The sequence below is a fragment of the Hyperoodon ampullatus genome (genome assembly GCF_949752795.1).
Source record: "Hyperoodon ampullatus genome assembly, chromosome: 20".
Classification (NCBI taxonomy): Eukaryota; Metazoa; Chordata; class Mammalia; order Artiodactyla; family Ziphiidae; genus Hyperoodon; species Hyperoodon ampullatus.
The window spans coordinates 3485486-3509532 of record NC_136933.1 but is presented as its reverse complement, the minus strand read 5'-3'; the positions used below and the strand labels follow the sequence as shown (position 1 = coordinate 3509532).

The window sequence follows — 24047 nt, the reverse complement described above, 5'->3', positions numbered from 1 at the left end:
AATGTAACAGGCGGACCAAGCAATTGCATCAGCCTAGCCACTTAGCATTTTCTGCCTGAAGTTTAACTAGGTGGCAATTCATTTATCAAAAGGTTGCTTAGTGAGTATGGAATCAGGTGAGGAGGCCCCATGATTCAAGTGTATAATGACTTATTTTGATGATCCTAATGAGGGCCATCTCCTGATGGGCAGCTGAATACAGAGACCTGGCAGTGCACTTTTTTCATTGGACTAACAATTAAAATGTGGTCTGTGGAGGGGCTGTTAGCTCAAAATTATTTATCCAATAATACTTTCACTGTGTTGCTATCTGCACTGCTGGCACATAAACAGTGGGTAAAACTGCTGGTGCCTTAGCACAAATCAAGGCAGTGGTACTGAGTACTCATTGTTTTCTTCACTGCCATGCATTCACTGAACAATGTACTTGATGAATCAGTAATTATATATTTTATTCACAGTACTCACGGTCTTTTCAGTATTTTGTGTGACTGAATGGAAGTACGCCTAAACTTTTTGGTTGTCTTGAAGAAAAGCATTTGTGCAATTGTGTAAGTTGTGGCCCAAACAGGCCACGGCCACTCTTCTTGGAATGCCATTTGTACTTGAACAACTGAGTGTTTGTTGCCAATCATAAAATTTGAGCTTTTGAGGGAAAATTTTAATCTACCACAGTCAGCTTGGCAGCTTCCCGCTACCTTCTGATGAAATCAAAGTGATGATATTAATGAATTATTAATTCATTAATTATCAAATCAATAATGAATAGTTAAATGTATCCACAATTGGTGGATCCATATAGCTCAATAGACCAATATTTTCCAAATGACCCATCTATGATATTATTATGAATGCATAAACAATCCATTCACATTACCAGATGTAACAGAACACAAAAAGTACATTGATAGAGTTGCAGATTCCACACTGCAACTAACCTTTGAGAAACCACCACTTGTCGAATTTTGGTCTAGTATTGGAGAATATCCACAACTTCTTAAAAGACTCCTAAAATACTCCCTTTCTGACTATATATCTGTGTGTATGAGTGGATTTTCTTCATGTACTTCAACCGAAAACACCATATTCCAACAGATTGAATACAGAAGCAGATAGGAGAATCTGGAAATCTTCTATTAAGTCAGATGAAAGAGATTTGCAAAAATGTAAAACTGCCATTTTCCTGGTTGGTTTTTTGGAAAACATAAGGTTCATAAAATGTTATTTTTGTTAACATGTAATGGGTTTATTGCTTTATTAATGAATTAACAAAATTTTAAAATCTCAAATATAGCAAATAGCACTAGCTTGGTCCCACATAAAGGAAATCTGGAGCTAGAGAAGAGAGTAAGACACTACTATCTCTGCCCTCAGAGATCCCAATTTTGAGAGAGACCAACAGTACGCTACTCCCCTCAGTACCCTGAAAATGTTTATTAGCTTGTTGAAGAAGTACTATTTAGGAACACAGAAGCAGGAGGGATTATCTTCCTGATGGGGTCAGGAAGGGTTCATAAAGGAGGACAAATTTCGTTACTTATATCCGTTAGTGAGGCCTTCAGCTCCATTCTGTAATTGGTTATATCCCAGATATTAACTTATAAATTAGGAAGAGATTCCAGAAGGTTTCTCTCTGGAAGTTTGTTATAAAAAGCAATGTCTTTCAAAAGAAAAAAAATGTTTTTCAAAATTGGGTTGTAACCCATAAATGGGCAAGTCAGTGTGTATCGACAAGCTTTAAAAACAAAAAAGTATATATAATAGAACTTTCAACTTCACTGAATTCTCTCACATTTTATTTCTTTCCTCCTACTTGATTTGGTCCACTCTAGCTTTTTTGCCTAGCAATTATTGTGATATAATCCACAAGTAACACTGTGTAAGCCTAAGACATACAGTATGATGATTTGATACATATTGTGAAATGACTACCACGTTAAGATTCGTGACCAGATGCTTCACCTCACACTTGCGTGTGTGTGTGATCTCTCTTAGCAAATTTCTAGTATATAGTACATGCTCTAATTTTTTAAGGTGGAAGCTTAGATTGATCCAAGCTTAGATGATGATTTTTTCCCCAATATAAGCATTTAATGCTATACATTCTATTTTTATTCAGCTCAAAATATTTTCTAATTTCCCTTCTTGAGACATCCTCTTTCAGTCAAGGATCATTTAGAAGTGTATCATTTAATTGCCAAGTGATCGGAGATTTTCCTGTTATTCTCTATTATTATTATTTTTTAGTGGTTACTCTAGGAATTATATAATACGTATTCAACTTTTTACAGCCTATTTATATCAATATTTTATCACTTCAATTGGAATGTAGAAACCTTACCACGGTATAGGTCTCCTCACCCCCACCATTTATGCTATAGCTGTCTTATATATTACCTATACTTACATTGAAAATCCCATCAGACAATTTTTTTGCATTCAACCACCAAACATATTTTAAAGAACTCAAGAAGAGTAGTCTATTACATTTACCGATTTACTATTTTTGTTACTTTTCTTTCATTCCTGATGTTCCAAGTTTCCTTCTCGTATAATTTCCCTTTTGCCTGAAGACATTTCTTTCAGCAGTTCTTTTAGATTAGTTCTGCTGGTTGCAAATTCTGTTTAGTTTTCCTCAGCTGAGAAGGTCTTTATTTCATCTTCATTCCTGAAAGATGTTTTCGCTGGATACAGAATTCTGAGTTTACAATTCTTTCAGCACTTGAGAAATGTCACTTCCTGTCATTAGAATGGTCATTCACCTACATGTCATCTCTCTCTGGCTGCTTGCAAAATTTTTGTCTTTAGTAATTTGATTTTGATGTGTCAGGCCATGGATGTCTTTGTATTTACCCTAATTGCTCAGCTTCTTGAATCTGTAGGTGTCACCAAACTTGGGATATCTTCAGCCATTACTTCTTCAAACATTTTTTCAGCCCTTTCTCTTCTGTGGGATTCTCAGTGCAAGAATGTTAGACCTTTTGTTCTTGTCCCGCAGGTGCCTTTTGTTCTTTTTTTTTCTTTCTTTTTCCTTTTTTTTTCTCTGTTGGTCAGATTAGATCATTTCTATTAATCTGTCTTCAGATTCACTGACTTTTTTTCTCTTGTCATCTGCATTCTACTATTGAACCAATCCAATGAGTTTTTTGTTTTGGTTATTATATTTCTCAGTTCTAGACATGGGCATTGGAAGGGCTGCAACTTGTGAATTATTGTGAAGCGATGGGGAGTTACCCGAAACCCACTAGTAAGTTGAAACACCAGATGTGGATGGCTGTGGCTCACGACAGGAACTGAAGACACTGAGAGATGCTGAGGTGTGTGCGTGTGTATTGTGCGTTCCTACGCAGCGCGGCTCAGCTGGGTGCATTTTTCCGCATTCACCTAGTGTTCTTCCAGGATGAAGTTACGCATAAACAAACGTGGACGTCTAGCACGGGCACCCCCGGGGGCCTGTAAAAGCACAGAGCGCTGGCCCCAGCCCCGGGTCTGGGATGGAGCCCAGAATTCGCACTCCTGACAAGTTCCCTGGAGCCGTGAAGCGTCGGCACCTGGTCTGAGGACCGCCCTTTGGAAGCACGGCCTTGCGCTGAGCGGGAGCTTTCTGCAGCGTTTAGATCGTACAGATCCTCTCCGCACCGGCACCCGCGCCCGGCTGCGCGTCCGGACTAAACACGTCACTGCCCTCACACGCTGGCAGAGAAGCAGCCGCCACAGGAGCCGGCCGGGTGCGCCGGGGCTGCTTCCGGGTGCGCTCCGACTCTGGCTTTGCGTTCCGGCGACCGACCTCCGGGTGCGCGGCGGCGGGAGGACGACACCAGGGCGCACCCTCGCGCTGGTCCTGCTGGGCGCGCTTCCGGCCGCGCAGGCGCAGGAGGCCAGGTGCTAGACCGGGAGCCGGGACTGCAGGTAGGGGCGGTGGGGACTGCAGGTAGGGGCGGTGGGGACTGCAGGTAGGGGCGGTGGGGACTGCAGGTAGGGGCGGTGGGGACCGCAGGTAGGGGCGGCGGGGCGGGGGAGGGGGCGGCGGGCGGGTGCGGAGGTAGCTGTGCCGCGTCCTGCCCGGTGCCCGAGCTGGACTTGAGCCGACGGACACGCCGCCGGGACAGGCTTCATCTCCTGCCTCTGTTGGTGCCGCGCTGCCACCGCCTCCAGGTCTGGAATCGTCTGCTGCCCCTTTTTAAAAAGCAGTGTTTAGCCATGTTCTTTGGTGGTCTTGTCTCCTCCACCCATGCTTGACCTTTACTATAGAACCTTAAGGCTAAGCAGGCATCCAGAATATTTAAAATGATTAATGTACCTGTGCTTTGTTGGCAAAATGGGATTCTAACCAAAATTGTATGGGCGGGGGGGGCACTAATTCATTTCTTCTCTGGTTGTGTAAAATATTCTGTAGCTGGTAAAAACCAATTTTGTTCCATTGCTTTCCGTTCTTTTTAAATTAAGCTGTGAGTGTATAGCAGCGTGAACCACTTTTTTCCTGTGGCCAGTTTTTTCTTATCATTGTCAGAAATCCTTTGTATCTAAACAGTGCCTGAATTTCTCCTACCCACCTGGACCTTCAATCGTTATTTCTTAATTTGTAGAAGCTTTCAGTGTCGTTTTGCTTTTTTCTGGACGAGAACATTTCCTCAGCCATACAGCCTCTTCCCTAGCTCTGGGCAACATACTACAGAAATATGCCTTTAAAAGAAAAAGGACGGGACTTCCCTGGTGGTCCAGTAGTAGAGAATCCTCCTTACAATGCAGGGGACGCGGGTTCAGTCCCTGGTCAGGGAACTAAGATCCCACATGCCACGGAGCAACTAAGCCCGCACACCACAGCTGGAGAGCCTTCTTGCCGCAAAGTGCAAAGCCCACACGCCCTGGAGCCTGGGCGCCACAACTAGAAAGACGCCCGCGGCCGCAACGAAAGATCCTGCATACCACAACTAAGACCCGATGCAGCCAAAAACAAATTAAGTAAATAATAAATCTTAAAAAAAAAGACCATCAGGTGATGGAGTGGGTGAATGACTTCTTTAAGAAGTGGGTGGGACTTCCCTGGTGGCACAGTGGTTAAAAATCTGCCTGCCAATGCAGGGGACACAGGTTCGAGCCCTGGTCCGGGAAGATCCCACATGCCGTGGAGTAACTAAGCCCACGTGCCACAACTACTGAGCCCCTGCTCCGCAACAAGGGAAGCCACCGCAATAAGAAGCCCATGCACTGCAACGAAGAGTAGCCCCCGCTCGCCGCAACTAGAGAAAGCCCGCGCGCAGCAATGAAAACCCAACGCAGCCAAAAATAAATAAAGTAAATAAAATGATTTTTTAAAAAAGACCCTATGTAAACCTTCCACATGTACACAGGAAGTGTGTGCAAACCTGAATCACCAGCTGCGGTACAATCAATCCAAAAGAGCAAAGTAGAGCGTCATGTATCTGCTTCGATAAACCTCAAAAACATAATGCTGGGCTTTTAAAAAAGCAAGTCCTAAGAGGACTTTGTGTCCTGCATCCCCGATACAGAGGGATTCTACGCCATTTTATATGAGGGACTTGAGCATCCGCAGATGTTGGTATTCGCAGGGGGTCCTGGAACCAATCCCCTGCGGTTACTGAGGGACGAACAGTGAAACACTGCTTGTATTAATATAAAGTTTGAAAACACGCATGTATTATGTGTTGTTATTTACGGGCACATACTCATGCGGTGAGAATAAAAAGCATGCATGGAAATTATTAAACTTCAGCTTGCACCCCCACGTCACGTGTGTTAACACAGATGTCTGGGCTCCACCTCAGAGTTTCTGGTGCAGTAAGTGTGGGCAAGGACTCAAGAACCTGCATTTCTCAGAAGTTCCAGGTGGTGCTGCGGCAGGTACAGGGACCACAGTTTGAGAACTACTGACATACCAACTTGAGGATGGGGACTACTTCTTGGGATGGAGCAGAATAGGACTGCGAGGGGTACCTGGCTTCGACCATGTTTGTAATATGTAATTTCTTTAAGAAGGGGATGCAGTATTACTTGACAGAGCTGCGTGGTTGCTCGTGATCTTACGTTTTAACTTCCTTTATGCTTGAAACATTTCAGGAAAGAAAAAAGATCCTAGTTGGTGAGGAAAATGGATTGGAAAAGAGAAAGCAGTGGGAGAGTGCGTAGGAAAGCATTGCAGAAGCCTAGGAAGGTGATACTTAGATCAGGGCGGGGGAACGGGGGCGGGGGGGCGGGTGTGAGCAGATTTGGGAGCTTTGTGGGGACGAGTGACTGTCGGTGGTGACTGGTCTAGTGGCTACAGGGAGGGAGGAATCAAGTCACCTGGTTGTGTGCCTGTCACAGAGGGGAGCCCTGTGGAGTGGGCATGCTGGCGACTGGAGAGACAGAATTCAGGTATGGATGTTGCAGACCTTGAGGGGCCAGCTGAGCGAAGTGTAGGAGAAAGAGCCAGGCCACAGAAGAGACCTGAAATGATCGCTGTGTACACAGCCGCCAGAGCCACGTGCGGGGATGAGACCATGTGGAAGGCGTGGAATGGAAGGGGGGCCGACGACATCCAGAGGGATGCCGTCACCTAAGGCGGGCTGGCTGGCTGCTCCCCGCCACCCATTCTTGTACGGCCTGTGAGCTGAGGATGCTTTTCACTTTTTGAAATGTTGGGGGAAAAATCAAAAGAACATGTGGCATGTGAAATTCGAATCTCAGCTTCCATGAACACAGTTTTGTTGGGGCACAGTCATGCTCGCTCACTTGTGTAGCATGGCCTGGCTGCTGCTGACAGCGAGATGAAATAACTCTGACAGTTACCTGGTCGCTCAGCACCACTGCTTCTCACCCCGCACGTCACAGTGCCGTGGCTGGTCAATTCCCGCTTCTGGCCCCTAAACCTGAACATTTACTGTCTGATCCTTTACGGAAAAAAGTTCTCTGGTCCCTGACCTCAGGTCTAAGTTGACACACCCTTGGTCACTTTAAATGCTACAGAGGAGAGATGGCCTGGTTTTGCCCATTTCTTTAAGGTCACCTTCTAAGAATCAGGCGTCGGTGGAAGAAGCTCAAGAGACCATGAGGCCTGAGTGGTGAACGTCGTCATCATGTCCACAGGAGTCCTGGAAGATGCCCGGAGGGAGGGAGGTGGAGAGAAACATGTGGGCCCGGAATCTCAATGAGGAAGGTGAGCAGACAACCCCCTGCAGCATTGCTGGGCATTGCCGACAGGACTCAGGAGGTGGGTGAGCACATGGCATCGTCTCGAGAAAGGAGCTGTTAAATGAGGCTGGAGCAGTCGAGTAGAGCCAGCGTCTCGAGCACCTCGTCATGACAGCAGGGATGAGCAAAGTGGCGTGTTCTCTTCTCATTAGGAAGAGCACACTGACCCGTAGAAGAGTCCATTACTTCTGAAATTCCCTGCTCAGCAGAAGAGTGTCGCTCCTGACCCTTCACCTGCAGCCTTGTCACTGGAAGCATACAGGTGTCACTCACTCAGAGTGTGAACACTGAAAACAGCAGATTTGAGGGGAAGAGTTGAGTTTGGGAAGTTGTTTTTTTTTTTTTTTTTAAAGGTTTCCCTTTTCTCTCTTTTTTTCTTTTTAGATGTTGGGGGTAGGAGTTTATTAATTAATTAATTTAGTTTTGCTGTGTTGGGTCTTCGTTTCTGTGCGAGGGCTTTCTCTAGTTGTGGCAAGCAGGGGCCACTCTTCATCGCGCCGCGCGGGCCTCTCACTATCACAGCCTCTCTTGTTGCGGAGCACAGGCTCCAGACACGCAGGCTCAGTAGTTGTGGCTCACGGGCCTAGTTGCTCCGCGGCATGTGGGATCCTCCCAGACCAGGGCTCAAACCCGTGTCCCCTGCATTAGCAGGCAGATTCTCGCCACCAGGGAAGCCCAGGAAGTACTTTTATATTTTAATGTTGAGATTTTATATATACATAAAAATACATACCACGTCTTCTTTATCCATTCCTCTGTCGATGGACACTTAGGTTGCTTCCATGTCTATTTATATGGTAAATAGAGCTGCAGTCAGCATTGGGGTGCATGTAACTTTTCGAATTAGTGGGGTTTTTTTTCCTGGATATATACCTGCAAGTGGGATTGCTGGATCATATGGTAGTTCTAACTTTAGTTTTTTGAGGGGCCTTCACACTGTTCTCCATAGTGGCTGCACCAACTTACATTCCCACCAACAGTGCAGGAGGGTTCCCTTTTCTCCACACCCTCTCCAGCATTTATTATCTCTTTTCTTTTTGATGATGGCCATTCTGACAAGTGTGAGGTGATATCTCATTATGGTTTTAATTTACATTTCTCTGATGATTAGCAATGCTGAGCATCTTTTCATATGTTGGCCATTCATATTGTCTTTGGAAAAATGTCTATTCAGGTTTTCTGATCACTCAGCCATAAGAAAGAATGAAATTCTGCTATTTGTAACAACATGCATGGACCTAGAGAGTATTATGCTTAGTGAAATAAGTCAGAGAAAGACTAATACCGTAGGATGTCACTTATATGTGGAATCTAAAAATAAAACCAACAAATGTATATAGCAAAACAGAAACAGATATAGAGAACAAACCAGTGGTTACCAGTGGGGAGAGAGAAGAGAGGGGGCAAGATAGAGGTATGGGATTAAGAGTTACAAACTCCTATGTGTAGAATAGGTAAGCAACAAGGATAATTGTACGGCACAGGGAATACAGCTATTGTTTTGTAATACAGTAAGTCCCCTACATATGAACCTTCAAGTTGCGAGCTTTCAAAGGTGCGAACCTACCTTCCATTAACATCAGGCGTGAGTGAAATGGCAGCTTGCCCTCCGTCTCCTATTGCTGACGACCCTTCACCTCTACCATCTCCCACCTCCTCTCCCTCCTCCAGTCAGTAACTCTTCTTGCCTGTTCACTCGATGCCAGCCCCTGTGTGCCGGCTGTTGTACTGGACTACTGTACTTTTTAAGGTAGTGTACTGTGAGATTAAACATGTTTTATTTGTTGTGCTTGTTTTTTTATGTATTTGTGTGAAAAGTAGTATAAACCTATTACAGTACAGTGCTATATAGCTAATTGTGTTAGTTTGGTACCTAGGCTAACTTTGTTGGAGTTAATGAACACGCTCTTGGAACGGAACTTGTTCATAGGTAGTGGACTTGCTGTAGCTTTAGATGGAATATAATCTAGAAAAATACTGAATCACCATGTTGTACACCTGAAACTAATACAATATTGTAAATCAACTAAAATTCAATTAAAAACTTAGGTTGAGATATAATTTACAGGCTATAGATTTGCTATTTTAAAGTGTACAGTTAGTGATTTTTAGTATATTCACAAGGTTGTGCAACCGTCACCACTAATTCCAGAACATTTTCATCCAGAAAGAAATCCTGTCACATCAACAGCCTCTCCCCATGTCCGCTTCCACCCAGGCCCTGGCAACCACTGATCTACTTGCTGTCTCTGGACTTCCCTGTTCTGGAGTTTTGTATGAATGGAATCATATGCTATTTCCCTTAGTTAATTTTCCTGAGAATAATGTTTTCAATGCATGTTGCAGCACGTATTAGTGCTTTATTCGTTTTAATGGCTGAATACTATGTCACTGTGTGGACACGTCATGTTCTGTTTATCCAGGCATCATCTGATGGACATTTAGGTTGCTTTCACTATTTGGCTGTTAGGAATAATGCTGCTGTGAAAATTCATGTACAAGTGTTTGCATGAATGTATGTTTTCAGTTCTCTTGGGTAGATACTGAGCGGTAGATTTGGCGGAAACTCGGTGTTTAACCTTTGAGGACTTCCAGACTGTTTGCCACAGTGGCAGCTCCATTTTACATTGTCACCAGCAGTGTATGAGGGTTTCCCATCCACACTTGTTACCGCCTGGCTTTTTGATTATAGCCATCCTAGCGGGTGTGAGGTGGGATCTCGTCGTTTTGGTGTGCGTTTCCCTGGTGACTATTAAAGTTGAGCATCTTTTCATGTGCCTGTTGGCCATCTGTATATCTTCTTTGAGGAAATGTCTGTTCAAGTCCTTTGCCCTTTTTTTTTTTTTTTTTGCGGTACGCGGGCCTCTTACTGTTGTGGCCTCTCCCATTGCGGAGCACAGGCTCCAGACGCGCAGGCTCAGTGGCCATGGCTCACGGGCCCAGCCGCTCCGCAGCAAGTGGGATCTTCCCGGACCGGGGCACGAACCCGTGTCCCCTGCATCGGCAGGCAGACTCTCTACCACTGCGCCACCAAGGAAGCCCCTTTGCCCATTTTTAAATTGAGTTATTTGTCTTTTTATTGTGGAGGAGAAATACTATTTTTGAGTTGTCCACTAGACTCCAAGTAGAGGTGTCAGGAAAGCAGGTGTGGAGTTCTGGGGAGGCTGGGATTGGGCTTCACACCTGGAGCTCAGCGGATGGGCATGGAGATCTCCCCACCCCGGGAACGGGGGCGGGGGCCAGGTCCCAGCCCACAGGTGGTTTTCTGGGAGTCGAGTGCAGAGCATTTTCAGGAGGAGGGAGGGAGTGGTCAGCCAGGCCCGGTGCTGCCGAGGGGCCAGGCCTGCACGTTGGCTGTTGAGCTTTGGCACAGGGTCTGTGCCGTCACTGGTGTCCCGTGTGCCCCAGTGCTGCGGTTAAGCCGGCGCACAGTGGTACAGCCACATCGCTTGTCGGGGTAGTGATGCTCCCTGTGGGTGGCAACCAGCCCCAGGTACCCTGAGTGTCCCGCTCCCGATGTCCAGGTCCCTCCCCACCCTCCACCGAGGCAACCGGGTGGTAGCGCCTGCCTCCGCCCCGGGCCTCACACCTGCTCCCGGGCGGGAGCCCACTGGATGGCGAGCGCCCCTGCCTCATGGTGGCTGCTCACCTGTGCGCCCGCCCGTCTCACCCCCGTCGTTTTGCCCTGCGTTCTCATCAGCGCTCGTTGTGGATTCCCGCTGGGGCCTCCCACCCTGGGGCACCTTTCACACCTTTGCTTCTTAAAAACATCAGGGGGCTTGCAAGGACCATCCCAACCCCTCAGGGTCCCAGCCGCACCCCGACCCCAGCTTCTCTCCTGTCCACCTCCTCCCCCAGCCCCACTGGACTAAGAAAGCCACAGTTTGCTTTCATCTTACTAACTGTTCAGTGCGTATCTACTCAGCGCAGACAGCTGCAGGGAGACGGAGACAAAGTCAGACCCAAGACTCCCTTCTGCTCGAAGCTGTAATAGAAAGCGGCGACTCTGGGAGGAGGTGGCGTCGAGCGTTTGGTACAAGGCTGCTCTCAAACCCTCTGTGATCCTCACGGTGACCCTGAGGCCCGGGAGGCTGTGTCACCCTCAGTCCTTCCTGAAATCAGATGGACCGTGACTACTCCCTGTTTCCCTGCCTGTTTTAGGAGCTCGCAGAGGCCCGCGCCATGGAGACGAGTTCCCAGGAGGGCAGGAAGGGGCCCCCGCCCAGGGACGCGCCCCCGCTGGTGGGACTGCTGCTGTCCATGGCGCTCATGAACGCCCTCCTCTACCTCTGCCTCGACCGGCTCTTCATCTCGCCCCGGCGCTCCACGGAGGACCCCACGCGCTGTCCCTACGGCCACTTCCGGATGGGGCCGACGAGCAACTGCTCCCCGTGGCTGTCCTGTGAGCAGCTGAGGACAGAAGTGAGGCAGATGAAGCGTGTCGGGGAAGGAGCCGTGAAGAGAGTGAGTCCCTGGCTCCCCCCCCGGGGGAGCGAGTGGCCCAGCGGGAGGGGGGCTGGCGTCGTGTGCCGGGAGCCACGAGCCTAGCCGCCAGTCCCTCCAGCCGGGACATTATCCTACTAGAGGGAGGCGGAGGAAGGAAGCGGCTAGATGCACCAAGGAGTACGCTGCTTCGTTGTTGACAGTAATAGAAAGCTAGAAGTAATAACTACAGGGCAGTGGTTAAGTTATGGTCCAACCACTTGTAGAATATTCTACAGCCAGTAAGTGTAGCTAGGAACCCTGTGCGGCAACATTGAAAAGCTCTCATTACGATAAGTAGAAAAGCAAAATAGGAAATTGTGCAATACGCTGTTTTCACCTGCAAGATTATGTATGTAGAAAAGTATTAAAATGTTAGAAAGTGTGTTATGGTGAAGGAAGGTTTGGGGCCGTTTTTTCGTTCTTATTTTTCAAACTCTATGGTGGTATTATATTGATTAAAAATTCTTATTTTAAAAAGAGAAAGCAAAGGGGCGAATTCAGTTCTCACGTAGAAGCTGCCAGAGCCCCGTCTCATGGGCTGCACTTCCGCAGTGGTTGCACTGAGACAGGGTGACTCCAGAAGCCAGTGAAGGGCGTTGAACAGGACAGACCCTCTGTGAGGACGCAGCGAGGGACGGCAGGGCTGCAGCTGGATAGACAGCTGCGTCCCTGAATGGAGAAAGGATTCACCTCGAAGGAGGGAGTCAAGGGGGAGAAGGGAGGGGAATTAACGTGAGGTGAAACCGTGAAGCCAGGTGACGGGAAGGTAACGGGTTTCTTCAGATTCGCCCGTTCACTGTAGTGGGTGCTGGGGGCGCAGCAGTGGACAGAGCAAAGGCCCTTGAAGCCGGCTGGGGAGTCAGACAGTCAAGAAGACAAGAAACAGGCGCGTAGGAAGCTGTGTTAGTGACGCGCTCTGAGCCAGTGGGGCAAGGAGAGAGCCGCAGGCTTGGTGGTCAGAATGGTGTGGGTACTTGGGGACAATGATCCAGCAAGAATGATGGGGACCAGCAGACGCCCCTGGGTGGAATGGGCCTGGTTGTCCGGGGACCAGAGGCAGGATGCGAGGAAGGCGTCAGAGGTGAGGGCCCCCCAGGGCTGCTGGCCTCGGGCACCACTGCAGCGTGAGTGGAGGGGAGGACTGCCGGCCTGTGTGCAGAGCAGACCCGGCCGGGCTCGCGGGGAGCTTGGTGACAGGTGGCTACAGCTTGACACGAGTGTCAGCACCGGACACGACAAGAAATCGGTGAGTTCTGGTTGTATCTTAAAGGCGGGGGCTATAGGACGTCCCAGTAGACTGGACGTGGGGTGTAAGGGAGGGGATGACGGAGGCGCCCGGCTGGGGCAGCAGGGAGGACAGGGTCTGCGTCACCTGCCCGGGGAGGCCCTGTGTGTGTGTGAGGTGACCATCCTGAGCCGTTTAGGTGGCCAGGCAGGGACACGGGCAGTTGGGTGTACGAGTCTGGCACTCGGGGGCGGGGATGTAGATTTGGGGGGTGTTGACAGCATTGGGCTAAGAAGTCACCAGGGAGGGGAGTAGTAGAGGACTCACAGCCAGTCAATTTCTGTCCCCTTCGGGGAGGGACCCTGAGGGCTGCCCACTTGCTTCCACGCTGTCGTGCTCGCTCAGAACATTTTTGGAATTTTTTTTTAAATTTTATTTATTTATTTTGCGGTACGCAGGCCTCTCACTGTTGTGGCCTCTCCCGTTGCGGAGCACAGGCTCCGGACGCGCAGGCTCAGCGGCCATGGCTCATGGGCCCAGCCGCTCTGCAGCATGTGGGATCTTCCCGGACCGGGGCACGAACCCGTGTCCCCTGCATCGGCAGGCGGACTCTCAACCACTGCGCCACCAGGGAAGCCCCAGGATTTTTATATTGGAGCCAGAGATCAAATACAGTGCTGGTGCAGATCTATGGAGAGAATAAAATGTGTTCTGTATAAAAATAAATAAAATATATATTCATGAAACTTACAGTGACTGTAGCAGCCAGAGAAATATGGCTTCTTAATAGAAATTATCTGTAGTGAAATTTCTCAAATTTGGGTTTTTGAGAAGGTCTTGAAAGATTTCTCTTTTGAATAAATGGTCAACAGCATTTAGAGGGTTTTTCCATTAAGGAACCTCCCTTCTCAGGCCCAAAATAAATCTCACAATCCTCTAGCCCACCTCCATTTGAAATAACAGTTTTTAGTTCTTTTAAAAAATGTTTTAAAATATAAAAGTAATGTATATTCATTCTGGAAAAGTTATACCAAAAGGTATGAAGGGAAAAAAAAGCATATAAAGAGAACAGCAAAAATCCTTCGATTTCTATGTAATTTTGCCTTGTTTTATGCAGTTAGAACAATGGTATAAAAACACTTTGTATCCTTTTCATTTGTAACGTGACTTTTATCTGTGAAAACCCTATCAGGGTCTGCATTTTGCTGAGCCCTGTAACCTTCCTTGAGCGGTCCTGCATCACCGGACTGCTCCCTGATTTTTGATGGATGGATAGCTTCCAGTTATGCCTTTATAAATAATGCCAGATTTTTATTCTTAGAGCTTTTTAGGTATTTCAGATTGTTGCCTTAGATAGATTGTAGATCTGAATGTTAAAGGCTCTTGATAAATATGCCCCAAGTTGCTTTCGTGACCTTTATTTTAACAATGAAGAAGAGGAAGCCAGAGGGACACAGCCCACGGGGTCAGGAGCCACCTGGTGCGGTGGAGTCCTGACCTGGATCCTGTTTTCTCTTCTGCAAGCTTCTGCCTTCCCTTTGGGGGCTCAAGCAGAAGATCAGTGGTTCTTATTTCTTTTTTTTAAATACCACTTTATTTATTTGTTTATTTACCTATGTATGTATGTATGCATGTATCTATCTATCATCTATCTATCTATCTATCTATCTATCTATCTATCTATCTATCTCTCTAAGCCGCACAGCTCACGGATCTTAGTTCCCTGACCAGGGATTGAACCCCGGGCCCATGACAGTGAAAGCGCAGAGTCCTAACCACTGGACCGCCAGGGAATTCCCCTGTGGTTCTTCTTTGCCTGCTGATAGAAATGGGAATCCAAGGCCGTGCGGTACAGCGGCTCCTCTGCCAGCTGTGTGCCAGGACAGCAGGTCCAGTGTGTGCCACTTCAGCTCCTGCTGTTACAGCTGAAGTCACAGAAAACCACGGACCATGTAAAAATGTGTTCCTTACGTAGAGTCGTTCCTGTTTGTGGTTTGCTCTGACACCTTTTAAAGCGAATGGTGGCGTTGTGTGTGATGGGCTGGCTGGGCTCAGTCCCTGTGTGGGCTTTTCCAGCTCTCCACTCACCCCTTTTCCAGCCTTCTCCCGCCCCGCCCCGCCCCCGCTTCGCGCTGCCCTGCTTTGGTCTGTCTGCTACTCCCTGCCTTTGTTCGTGCCGTCCCCTCTCCTGGGAGTGCCCCCCATTCTCCACAGCTGGCCTGCGAGCCCCGTCATCCCGCAGACCAGCTTCCAGGACATTCCCGCGAGCTCTCCAGACAACCCTCAGCACCCAGACCAGCTGCCCGGCCTCCTCCGCGCTGGGCCTTCGCCCTGACAGCGCGTTTGCCTCGCCCGGCGTCTGGTCCTGCTTATGAGCAGGTCTTTGGAACAGTCTGTGCCTCGCTAATGTCTGTGTCTTCTGCACCACGTCTGACACTGGGAGGCATTTGCCGTGTTGCTTCCCAGCTCACCAGCTGACAAGGGTTCCGAGTTGACGTTCTCTGTGGCTCTGTTCCAGGTGTTTCTATCTGAGTGGAAGGAACGCAAGGTGGCTCTGTCGCGGCTCACCAGGCTGGAGGTAAGAGACGACTTCCTGCACGGGCTGCGGATGCTCAAGTCGTTGCAGAGTGAGCACGTTGTCACGCTGCTGGGCTACTGTGAGGACGACAACAGCATCCTCACCGAGTACCACCCCTTAGGCTCCCTGAGCAGCCTGGAGGCGACGCTGAACCTCTCCAAGTACCGGAGCACGAACACATGGCAGCACAGGCTGCAGCTGGCCCTGGGCTACGTGGCCATCATCGACTTCCTGCACCGCAGCCCCCTGGGCACGCTGGTCATGTGCGACTCCAGCGACCTGCCCAAGACGCTGTCCCAGTACCTGCTGACCGCCAACTTCAGCATCGTGCTCAACGACCTGGACGCCCTGCCCCTGGTGAACCGCAGCACCGGGGCCCTGGTGAAGTGCGGCCACCGGGAGCTTCGTGGGGACTTCGTGGCCCCAGAGCAGCTGTGGCCCTACGGAGAGGATGTGCCTTTTCACGACGACCTCATGCCCGCGTATGACGAGAAGATCGACATCTGGAAGATTCCAGACGTCTCCAGTTTCCTTCTGGGACACGTAGAAGGGAGCGACATGGTCCGATTCCACTTGTTTGATATTCACAAGGCGTGTAAGAGCCAGACGCCTGCAGAGAGACCCACCGCTCAGGAGGTCCTGGACACTTACCAGAAGGTTTTGAATCTACTCAGAGACACCGCGACGTCTCAGACAAGAGAGATGCTGTAAAGACCAGTGTAGTCGGTGAGGTATGGGAGTCAAGGATCGGATGGAAGAGTTACAGTGGTTCCGCTCTGATAGTGAGGTTTTTGCTGCTTTGACCCGTGGTTCTTCCATCCGCGTGCACAAGTGAGCGGCTCCCTATCCTGGCCGCCTGGCAGGAGTTACTAAGCCAGAGCAAACCGGCCTTGATGGGAGCCTGGCTTCAGGCGAAGGTGCAGAGAAGCAGCGAGTCTGGCCAGTATCTGAAGGAAGTAAGAAAAATGGAGCCACAAAGAGGCTTCCCTAACACCTGAATGTGTAAGCTTGTAAGAAATGTGTGTAGAGAGGTTTTTAAATTGCAGCATACGGAAGAAACAAGCAGTTGTACTCGCTTTTTTAGGTGAGTATTTGCAGTGTATTTCACTGGTACTGATGAGGCATCTCTACCATTTCAAAAGATAGCTCTGTGAAGCTCCTGTGCCATTCCCTTCCCAGCGAGCTTGCATGCTCTTTGAAATTTTGAATGGATAAGGAACATTTAAAATATCAAGTATGATGGAGATTATGTTACTGCCTTGGATGGTGCTTGTGAAATTCCTATTTACCTTCCAGCTGGATTTTCTGTGTCCAAAATTAATTATTGTGAACATTTTATATCAACAGTATCTGTCACTCATCACTGGAAGGCGTCAAGCCCTTCCACTTGAGTCGCATGATTGAATCCTTCAAATAGCTCTTTCCTTGGTCACCGTCACCCTTGTTTGCAGGGGATGATGGATTTGGTGCATAGTCATCATCACCGTAAGGGGGTTAGAGCTGACACTGAGGGGCAAAGACACTGTGCAGCCGACTGCCTGCCCCTGGCTTGCACAGGCCTCACAGTCACTGGAGTCACAGGGAGCTGGGCCCCGACCCACAGGCTCTGACGCAGTCTGTCTGGGTGGAGTCCGAGAGTTTGCATTTCTCACTGGTTTCCAGGTGATGCTGGTGCTGCCAGTGTGGGGACCACATTTCAAGAACCACTGTGCTTAACTGTCAGGGAGGGCAACCCAGACAGTAGGATAGGGAGTATTGTCAGTATTATCCCTATTCTACTGCCTGTGGTTGATCGGGTCCTGTGGGTCCTATGGTTTGTCAGAGAATACGCTTGCCCAGAGTATATTAACTGCTACTTTTTGTTATAAAAGTGCTGCCAGAACCCACTAGGACGGCTGTAATCAGAAGGATGGACAATAACAAGTGTTGGTGAGGATGTAGAGAACTGGGACCATCATACACTGCTGGTGGGAATGTCAAGTGTTCCAGCTGCTTTGGAAAACAGTCTGGCAGTTCCTTAAAAAGTTAAAAATAGAATTACCATGACCCAGCAGTTCCACTCCCCAGTATTTACCTGACAGAATTGAAAACATGGCCATAAAAGAACTTGTACATGAATGTTCATAGCAGCATTATTCATGATAGACAAAAGATGAAAATAACCCAGATGTCCATCCACTGGTGAATAGATAAAGAAAACAAAGAAAATGTGGTCCATCCGTTCAATGAGGTGTCATTCAGCCATAAAAAGGAATGAAGTACTGATACATGCTCCGACATGGATGAATATGCTAAGTGAAAGAAGCTGTCACAGAAGACCACATTTGTATGATTTAATTTTATGAAATGTCCAGAATCGACAAACCCATAGACATAGAAAGTAAATTAGTAGTTTCTAGAGGCTGGCAGGGTTGAAGAATGGGGAGTGCTTACTTATGGGTACAGGGTTTCTTTGGGGGTGATGAAAATGTCCAGAAATTATGCAGTGGTGATGGTTGCACAACTCTGAATATACTAAGTAACACTGAATTGTACAAAAGGGGAAAATTCTATGGTATGTGAATTATATCTCAATAAAGCTGGAAACCACCCCCTCTTATGGCCCTTTTCACTTGACGTAGTACTTACTGTGTGGAGCTGCTGATTTGAAATTACCCTATTCGTGTTGTAATTCTGGTTTGAGGGTTTTCTTGGTTTGGGGACTTTGCATTGGGAGCAAAACTTTGTTTCAAATGAATTTGTTTTTAAATATTGATGATAGAGCTAAAATGAACAGCATGGTGTAGGGGAGGGGACGCTGTCAGGATCAGAAGACCTGAGTTATAGTCCCAGCTCTGCCTGTGACTCATGTGTGGCCTCAGACAAACCCATTTCTAAATGAGACAGTTGGTGAGAGGCATTTCCAACTTCTGCTCTACCTCTGAGTTCTCCCTGATGCTTTATCATGCCAGTGCCAGACACCAAACTGGCCCTGGCCCTTCAGGTTCAATCTTCAGTACCAACAGAACTGCAAAGTCATAAGAGGAACTTACATTCTCACTAAAACCTACGTGAGTTCATTGCCCACGTCTTCAGCAAAAGTATAATCAGGAGAAGAGGCAGATGAGGTGAGCCATTCTCAAAGCACAGCCCAGGATTTAGTGGTCTCTCTACTAACCTTATTCCAAGTATTTTTCTTTTTAAATCACCATGGGGACATCACTGGAGGTCCAGTGGTTAAGACTCTGCACTTCCACTGCAAGGGGCAAGGGTTTGATCCCTGGTCAGGGAACTAAGATCCCGCATGCCACATGGTGTGGCCAAAAAAAAGAAAAAAAATCATCACTACCATGTGGTTTATAGTGTGCTTTCTTTTTATCTCATGTGATGCTACAAACACTCCAAGCTTCGGAGAGCCTCCAGGGATTGTAAATCGTTGAGCAGAGACAGGACACATGAGTGTTCTTAAAACGAGGCACATGAAGTGGGAGTGGGGTCGAAAGCTTACCTCATGCAGGATGTGTTAAAAAGGTCCTCTATGTATCCACCCTGCCCCCCCATTATTTTAAAAATAAATGTCGCTCAGTTTCAGTAATCACTATTCTCATATGACTTTTAATCATTTAACACAGGGGTCCCCAACCTTGGGGCCACAGACCAGTACCAGTCCGTGGCCTGTTAGGAACCAGGCCACACAGCAGGAGGTGAGCGGCAGGCAAGCGAAGCTCCATCTGTATTTACAGCCGCTCCCCATTGCTCACATTATCGCCTGAGATCCACCTCCTGTCAAATCAACGGAAGCATTAGATTCTCATAGGAGCGCAAACCCTACTGTGAACTGTGCATGCGAGGGATCTAGGTTGTATTCTCCTTATGAGAATCTAATGCCTGATGATCTGAGGAGGAGCTGAGGAGGTGATGCTAGTGCTGGGGAGCGGCTGCAAATACAGATTATCATTAGCAGAGAGGTTTGACTGCACAGAGACCATAATAAATCAATTGTTTGCAGACTCATATCAAAACCCTATCAGTGAGTGGCAAGTGAAAACTACGCTGCTTTTGGTGGCAGGCTTTGTAGTGGCAAGTGAGTTGATGGTACTTCAATCGTACAGCTGCATCTGATGGCAGGCTTTAAGTCAGAATCCGACACTTATTTTAGTCCACGTGTAGCCCGCCCATTATTTTATTTACCACTTCCGTCCGTGCCTCTTTCCTGCACTGCACACTTGTCTCAGTCACAGCTTTGGTAAGCCCACAAGCTAACCCTAGCCAAAATGAGTAAAAAAACAAACATCACTGGAGAGCTTCTTTGAAAATGTGGAAAGACCCAATGATGAGACAACAGAAAACTCTTAAGACTGCCAGCAAAAAGAAAGCTGCATTTAGAAGAAAATACCAAGAGTCCTACCTAAATTATGGGTTCATTGCAACAGGTGATTCACATTCTCCAAGCCTACTTTGTGTAATATGTGGCGATCGGCTATCCAACGAAAGCATGAAACCTTCAAAACAGCTTCACCACATGGAGACAAAGCACCCTGCATTAAAAGACAAGCCTTTGGGGTTTTTCAAAAGAAAAAAAAATACAAAGAACAGAAGTTCAATTATTGAAGTCCACCACTTCATCAAATGTGTCTACACTGAAAGCATCATACTTAGTGGCTGACCGCATTGCTAAAGCTAAGCCCTTTACTGTTGGTAAAGAGTCGATCCTGCCTGCTGCTAAGGACATTGGTCGTGAACTTTTAGGAGAGGCTGCAGTTCAAAAGGTGGCACGTGTTCCTCTTTCAGCTGGCACCGTAACTAGAAGAATTGATGAAATAGCAGAGGATATTGAGGCACAATTGTTAGAGAAGATTAGTGAGTCACCATGGTATGCAATCCAGGTTGACAAGTCTACCAATGTTGACAGCAAGGCAACAATGCTTGTCTTTGTATAATATATTTTTCAGGAGGATGTGTTTGAGGATATGTTATGTGCACTTTTGCTGCCAGCCAACATCACAGCTGCAGAACTATTCAAGTCTTTGAATGATTACATATCAGGAAAACTGAGTTGGTCATTTTGTGTCGGTATATGCACGGATGGAGTGGCTGCCATGACTGGACGGCTTTCTGGTTTCACTACTCAGGTCAAAGAGATCACTTCTGAATGTGAGTCTGCGTACTTGAAGAAATGCTGCCTAGCCAAAAAATGTCACCTGAACTTAACATTTTGAGGGATGTGATTAAAATTATCGACCACATTAAAGTACATGCCCTTAACTCACGTCCGTTCATGCAGCTCTGTGAGGAGATGGACACAGAGAACACACGTCTTTTCTTATACACAGAAGTGAGATGGCTTTCTAAGGGTAGATCACTGGCCAGAGATTTTGAGTTATGAGAGCCGCTCCAGAGATTTCTTTTAGAAAGACAGTCACCACTGGCAGCACATTTCAGTGACATGGAATGTGTCGCAAAACTTGCTTACTTGTGTGACGTATTCAACCTGCTCAAAGAAGTCAGTCTGTCACTTCAGGGGAGAACGACAACTGTGTTCAAGTTGGCATTCAAAGCCAAACTGGAATTATGGGGGCGACGAGTGAACATTGGGATTTTTGATGTTTCAAACATTAGCAGAGATTTTGAAAGAGACTGAGCCAGGGCCTTCTTTCTCCCAGCTGGTGCATGATTACCTGTCTCAGCTTTCAAAAGGGTTTGAGCATTACTTCCCAACCACAAAAGACCCCCGAATTGGGAAGGAATGGATCCGTGACCCATATGTGAGTAAACCAGGTGAATTGACTTTGCCGGTGCTAGAAGAGGATCAGCTGCTTGAGATTGCAAATGATGGTGGCCTTAAAAGTATGTTTGAGACAACTTCAAATCTCCATACGTTCTGGATTAAAGTCAAGGCGGAATATCCTGAGGTTGCCACAAAAGCACTGAAAAGCCTGCTTCCATTTCCAACATCCTATCTTTGTGAAGCAGGGTTTTCTGCAGTGACAGCAACCAGAACGAGATTACGGAGTAGACTGGACATAAGCAACACACTTCAAGTGTCACTGTCTCCCATCACCCCCAGATGGGACCATCTAGGTGCAGAAAAACAAGCTCAGAGCTTGCACTGATTCTGCATTATGGTGAGTTGTATAATTATTTCATTATATATTACAATGTAATAATAATAGAAATAAAGTGCACAATAAATGTAGTGCTCTTGAAACATCCGAAAACCATCCCCGCGGCCCCGGCCTGTGGAAAAATTGTCTTCTATGAAACTGGTCCCTGGTGCCAAAGAGGTTGGGGACTGGTGATTTAATGGTAATTTAAAATGTGAAACCAAGGCATCCCCAATGTTCTGTATAACTCACCTACACACACACCTAACCCATGGCTGGATCCCTGTGCACGCCCCAGAGGGTGGTGAGAGTGAACATTTGCAGATGCTTGGTGAGCACTTGCAAAAATCCTGCCTCTGCAGGACTGGGAGAAATTACACAGATTTGAACATTCAGCAGTGCCCAAGGGAAAACAAACAGGAGGCTGTCAGCACTCAGCCTAGCTTTGTAGGATAAAGAGAAGGCAGAGAATCTTAAGAATTCCCCCCTAGGAGGAATCAAGAAATATGAAACAGGCATATCCATAGAAAAGTTCTGGAAGAGCCTCAGAATCCCTGGCAGAACAGACAGAAGCTATTTCTCCAAAGCCAATCACTAAAGACTGGAAGAGATGGCTGCCTATTCACATGTGAAGATGGCCATTCAACACTTCATGGGACATGAAAAATAAAGGAGCCTGATAATTTTTCAGTAACTGATCCCAAAGGAGTGGAGATCTGTGATTTGCCAGATAAGGAATTCAAATTAGTTGATATAAAGAAGCTTAGCAGGCTACAAGAAAACCTGAAGACAATTCAATGAAATAAGAAAAATAATACATGAATAAAACAAGAAGTTTAACAGAGCTAGAACTCATAAAAGAGAGCCAAGCAAATTCTGGAGCTGAATTCTGCAGTGAATGACATGAAAAATGCAATAGAGAGCAACAGCAGAGTTGACCAAGCAGAAGAATCTCAGTAATACAGCAAGTTGAAGACATGTCATTTGTTCTCTATCTCAGTAAGACAGGAAGTTGAAGACAAATCATTTGAAATTATTCACTCAGGGAAGAACAAAGTAAAAGGAATGAAAACGAGTGAAGAAAGCCTCCGTGAATTATGAATACCATCAAAAGAGACAGTCTAGGCACTATTGGAGTCCCAGAAGAAGAAGAAAGGGAAAAGGGGGCAGAAAGTTTACTTTAAAAAATAATAGCTTAGAACTCCCCAAATCTGGGGAGAGATTTGGACATTCAGGTTCACGAATAGGTCCCCCAAAAGACTTGAATCTTTTTGTTTCGAATCTTCTCTAAGACATTAAAATAAAGCTGTCTAAAAATCAAAGATAAAGAGAGCATTTTTAATGCAGCAAGAGAAAAAAAAAAAGTCCTCACATACAAGGGAACCCCCATAAAGCTATCAGAGAATTTCCCAATAGAAATCTTGCAGGCCAGGAGAGAGTGGAATGATATATTCAAAGTGTTGAAAAAAAAAAAAACTGCCAACCTAGAATACTTTACCTAGCAAAGCTGTCCTCCAGAAATGAAGGAGAGATAAACACTTTCCCAGACAAACAAAAGCTGAGGGAGGTCATCATCACTAGACATGCCTCACAAGAAATGCAGAAAGGAGCTCTTCAAGCTGAAATTAAAGGATGCACATTAGTGACATGAAAGCATATGAAAATATAAATCACCCTGGTAAAGGTATGTACATAATCAAATTCAAAATATTCTGATACTGTATATGGTGGTTTGTTAATCACTAAAGTTTATTATAAAGGTTAAAGGACAAAAGTGTTAAAATAACTATAGCCACAATAATTAATTAATTAATTAATTAATTATTTGGTTGCGCTGGTCTTAGTTGTGGCACATGTGCCCTTAGTTACAGCTCACGGGCTCCTCATTTGTGGCATGTGGGCTCCCTAGTTGTGGCAGGCGGGCTCCTTAGTTGTGGCAGGCGGGCTCCGTAGTTGTGGCTCTCTGGCTCTTTAGTTGTGACATGTGAACTCTTAGTTGCAGCATGTGGGATCTAGTTGCCTGACCAGGGATCGAACCCAGGCCCCCTGCATTGGGAGCGAGGAGTCTTAACTACTGCGCCACCAGGGAAGTCCCACAATATAATTGATACAGAATATAAAAGGATGTGAACTGTGACATCAAAAGTAAAATGAGAGAAGGAAATTAAAGGGTAGAGTTTTTATATGCAAGCAAATTTAAGTTGTTACCAGCTTAAAAAGACTGTTATAACTATAAGATGCTTTATGTAAGCTTTACAGTAACCACAAAGCAAAAACCTACAGTAGATACACAAAAGATAGAAGAGAATCAAAGCATACCACTATTGGAAATTATTAATTCACAAAGGAAGACAGTGAACCAGGAAGACAGGAACTATAAAGCATCCAGAAAACAATAATATGGTATTAGTAAGTCCTTACTATCAATAATTACTTTAAATGTAAATGGATTAAATTCTCCAATCAAAAGGAACAAAGTGGCTGA

The 24047-nt window shown here is 46.6% G+C and overlaps 1 protein-coding gene across 1 annotated transcript; it reads left to right on the top strand.

Annotated features, from left to right (window-relative positions):
* Positions 1-6346: 6346 nt before the first annotated feature.
* On the top strand, positions 6347-16190 carry POMK (protein O-mannose kinase; the record flags this gene model as incomplete). Its single annotated transcript, XM_079726828.1, has 4 exons — positions 6347-6375; positions 7087-7156; positions 11353-11655; positions 15420-16190. 4 exons carry the CDS (start codon positions 6347-6349, stop codon positions 16188-16190), a joined length of 1173 nt encoding a protein of 390 aa, XP_079582954.1.
* Positions 16191-24047: the final 7857 nt, after the last annotated feature.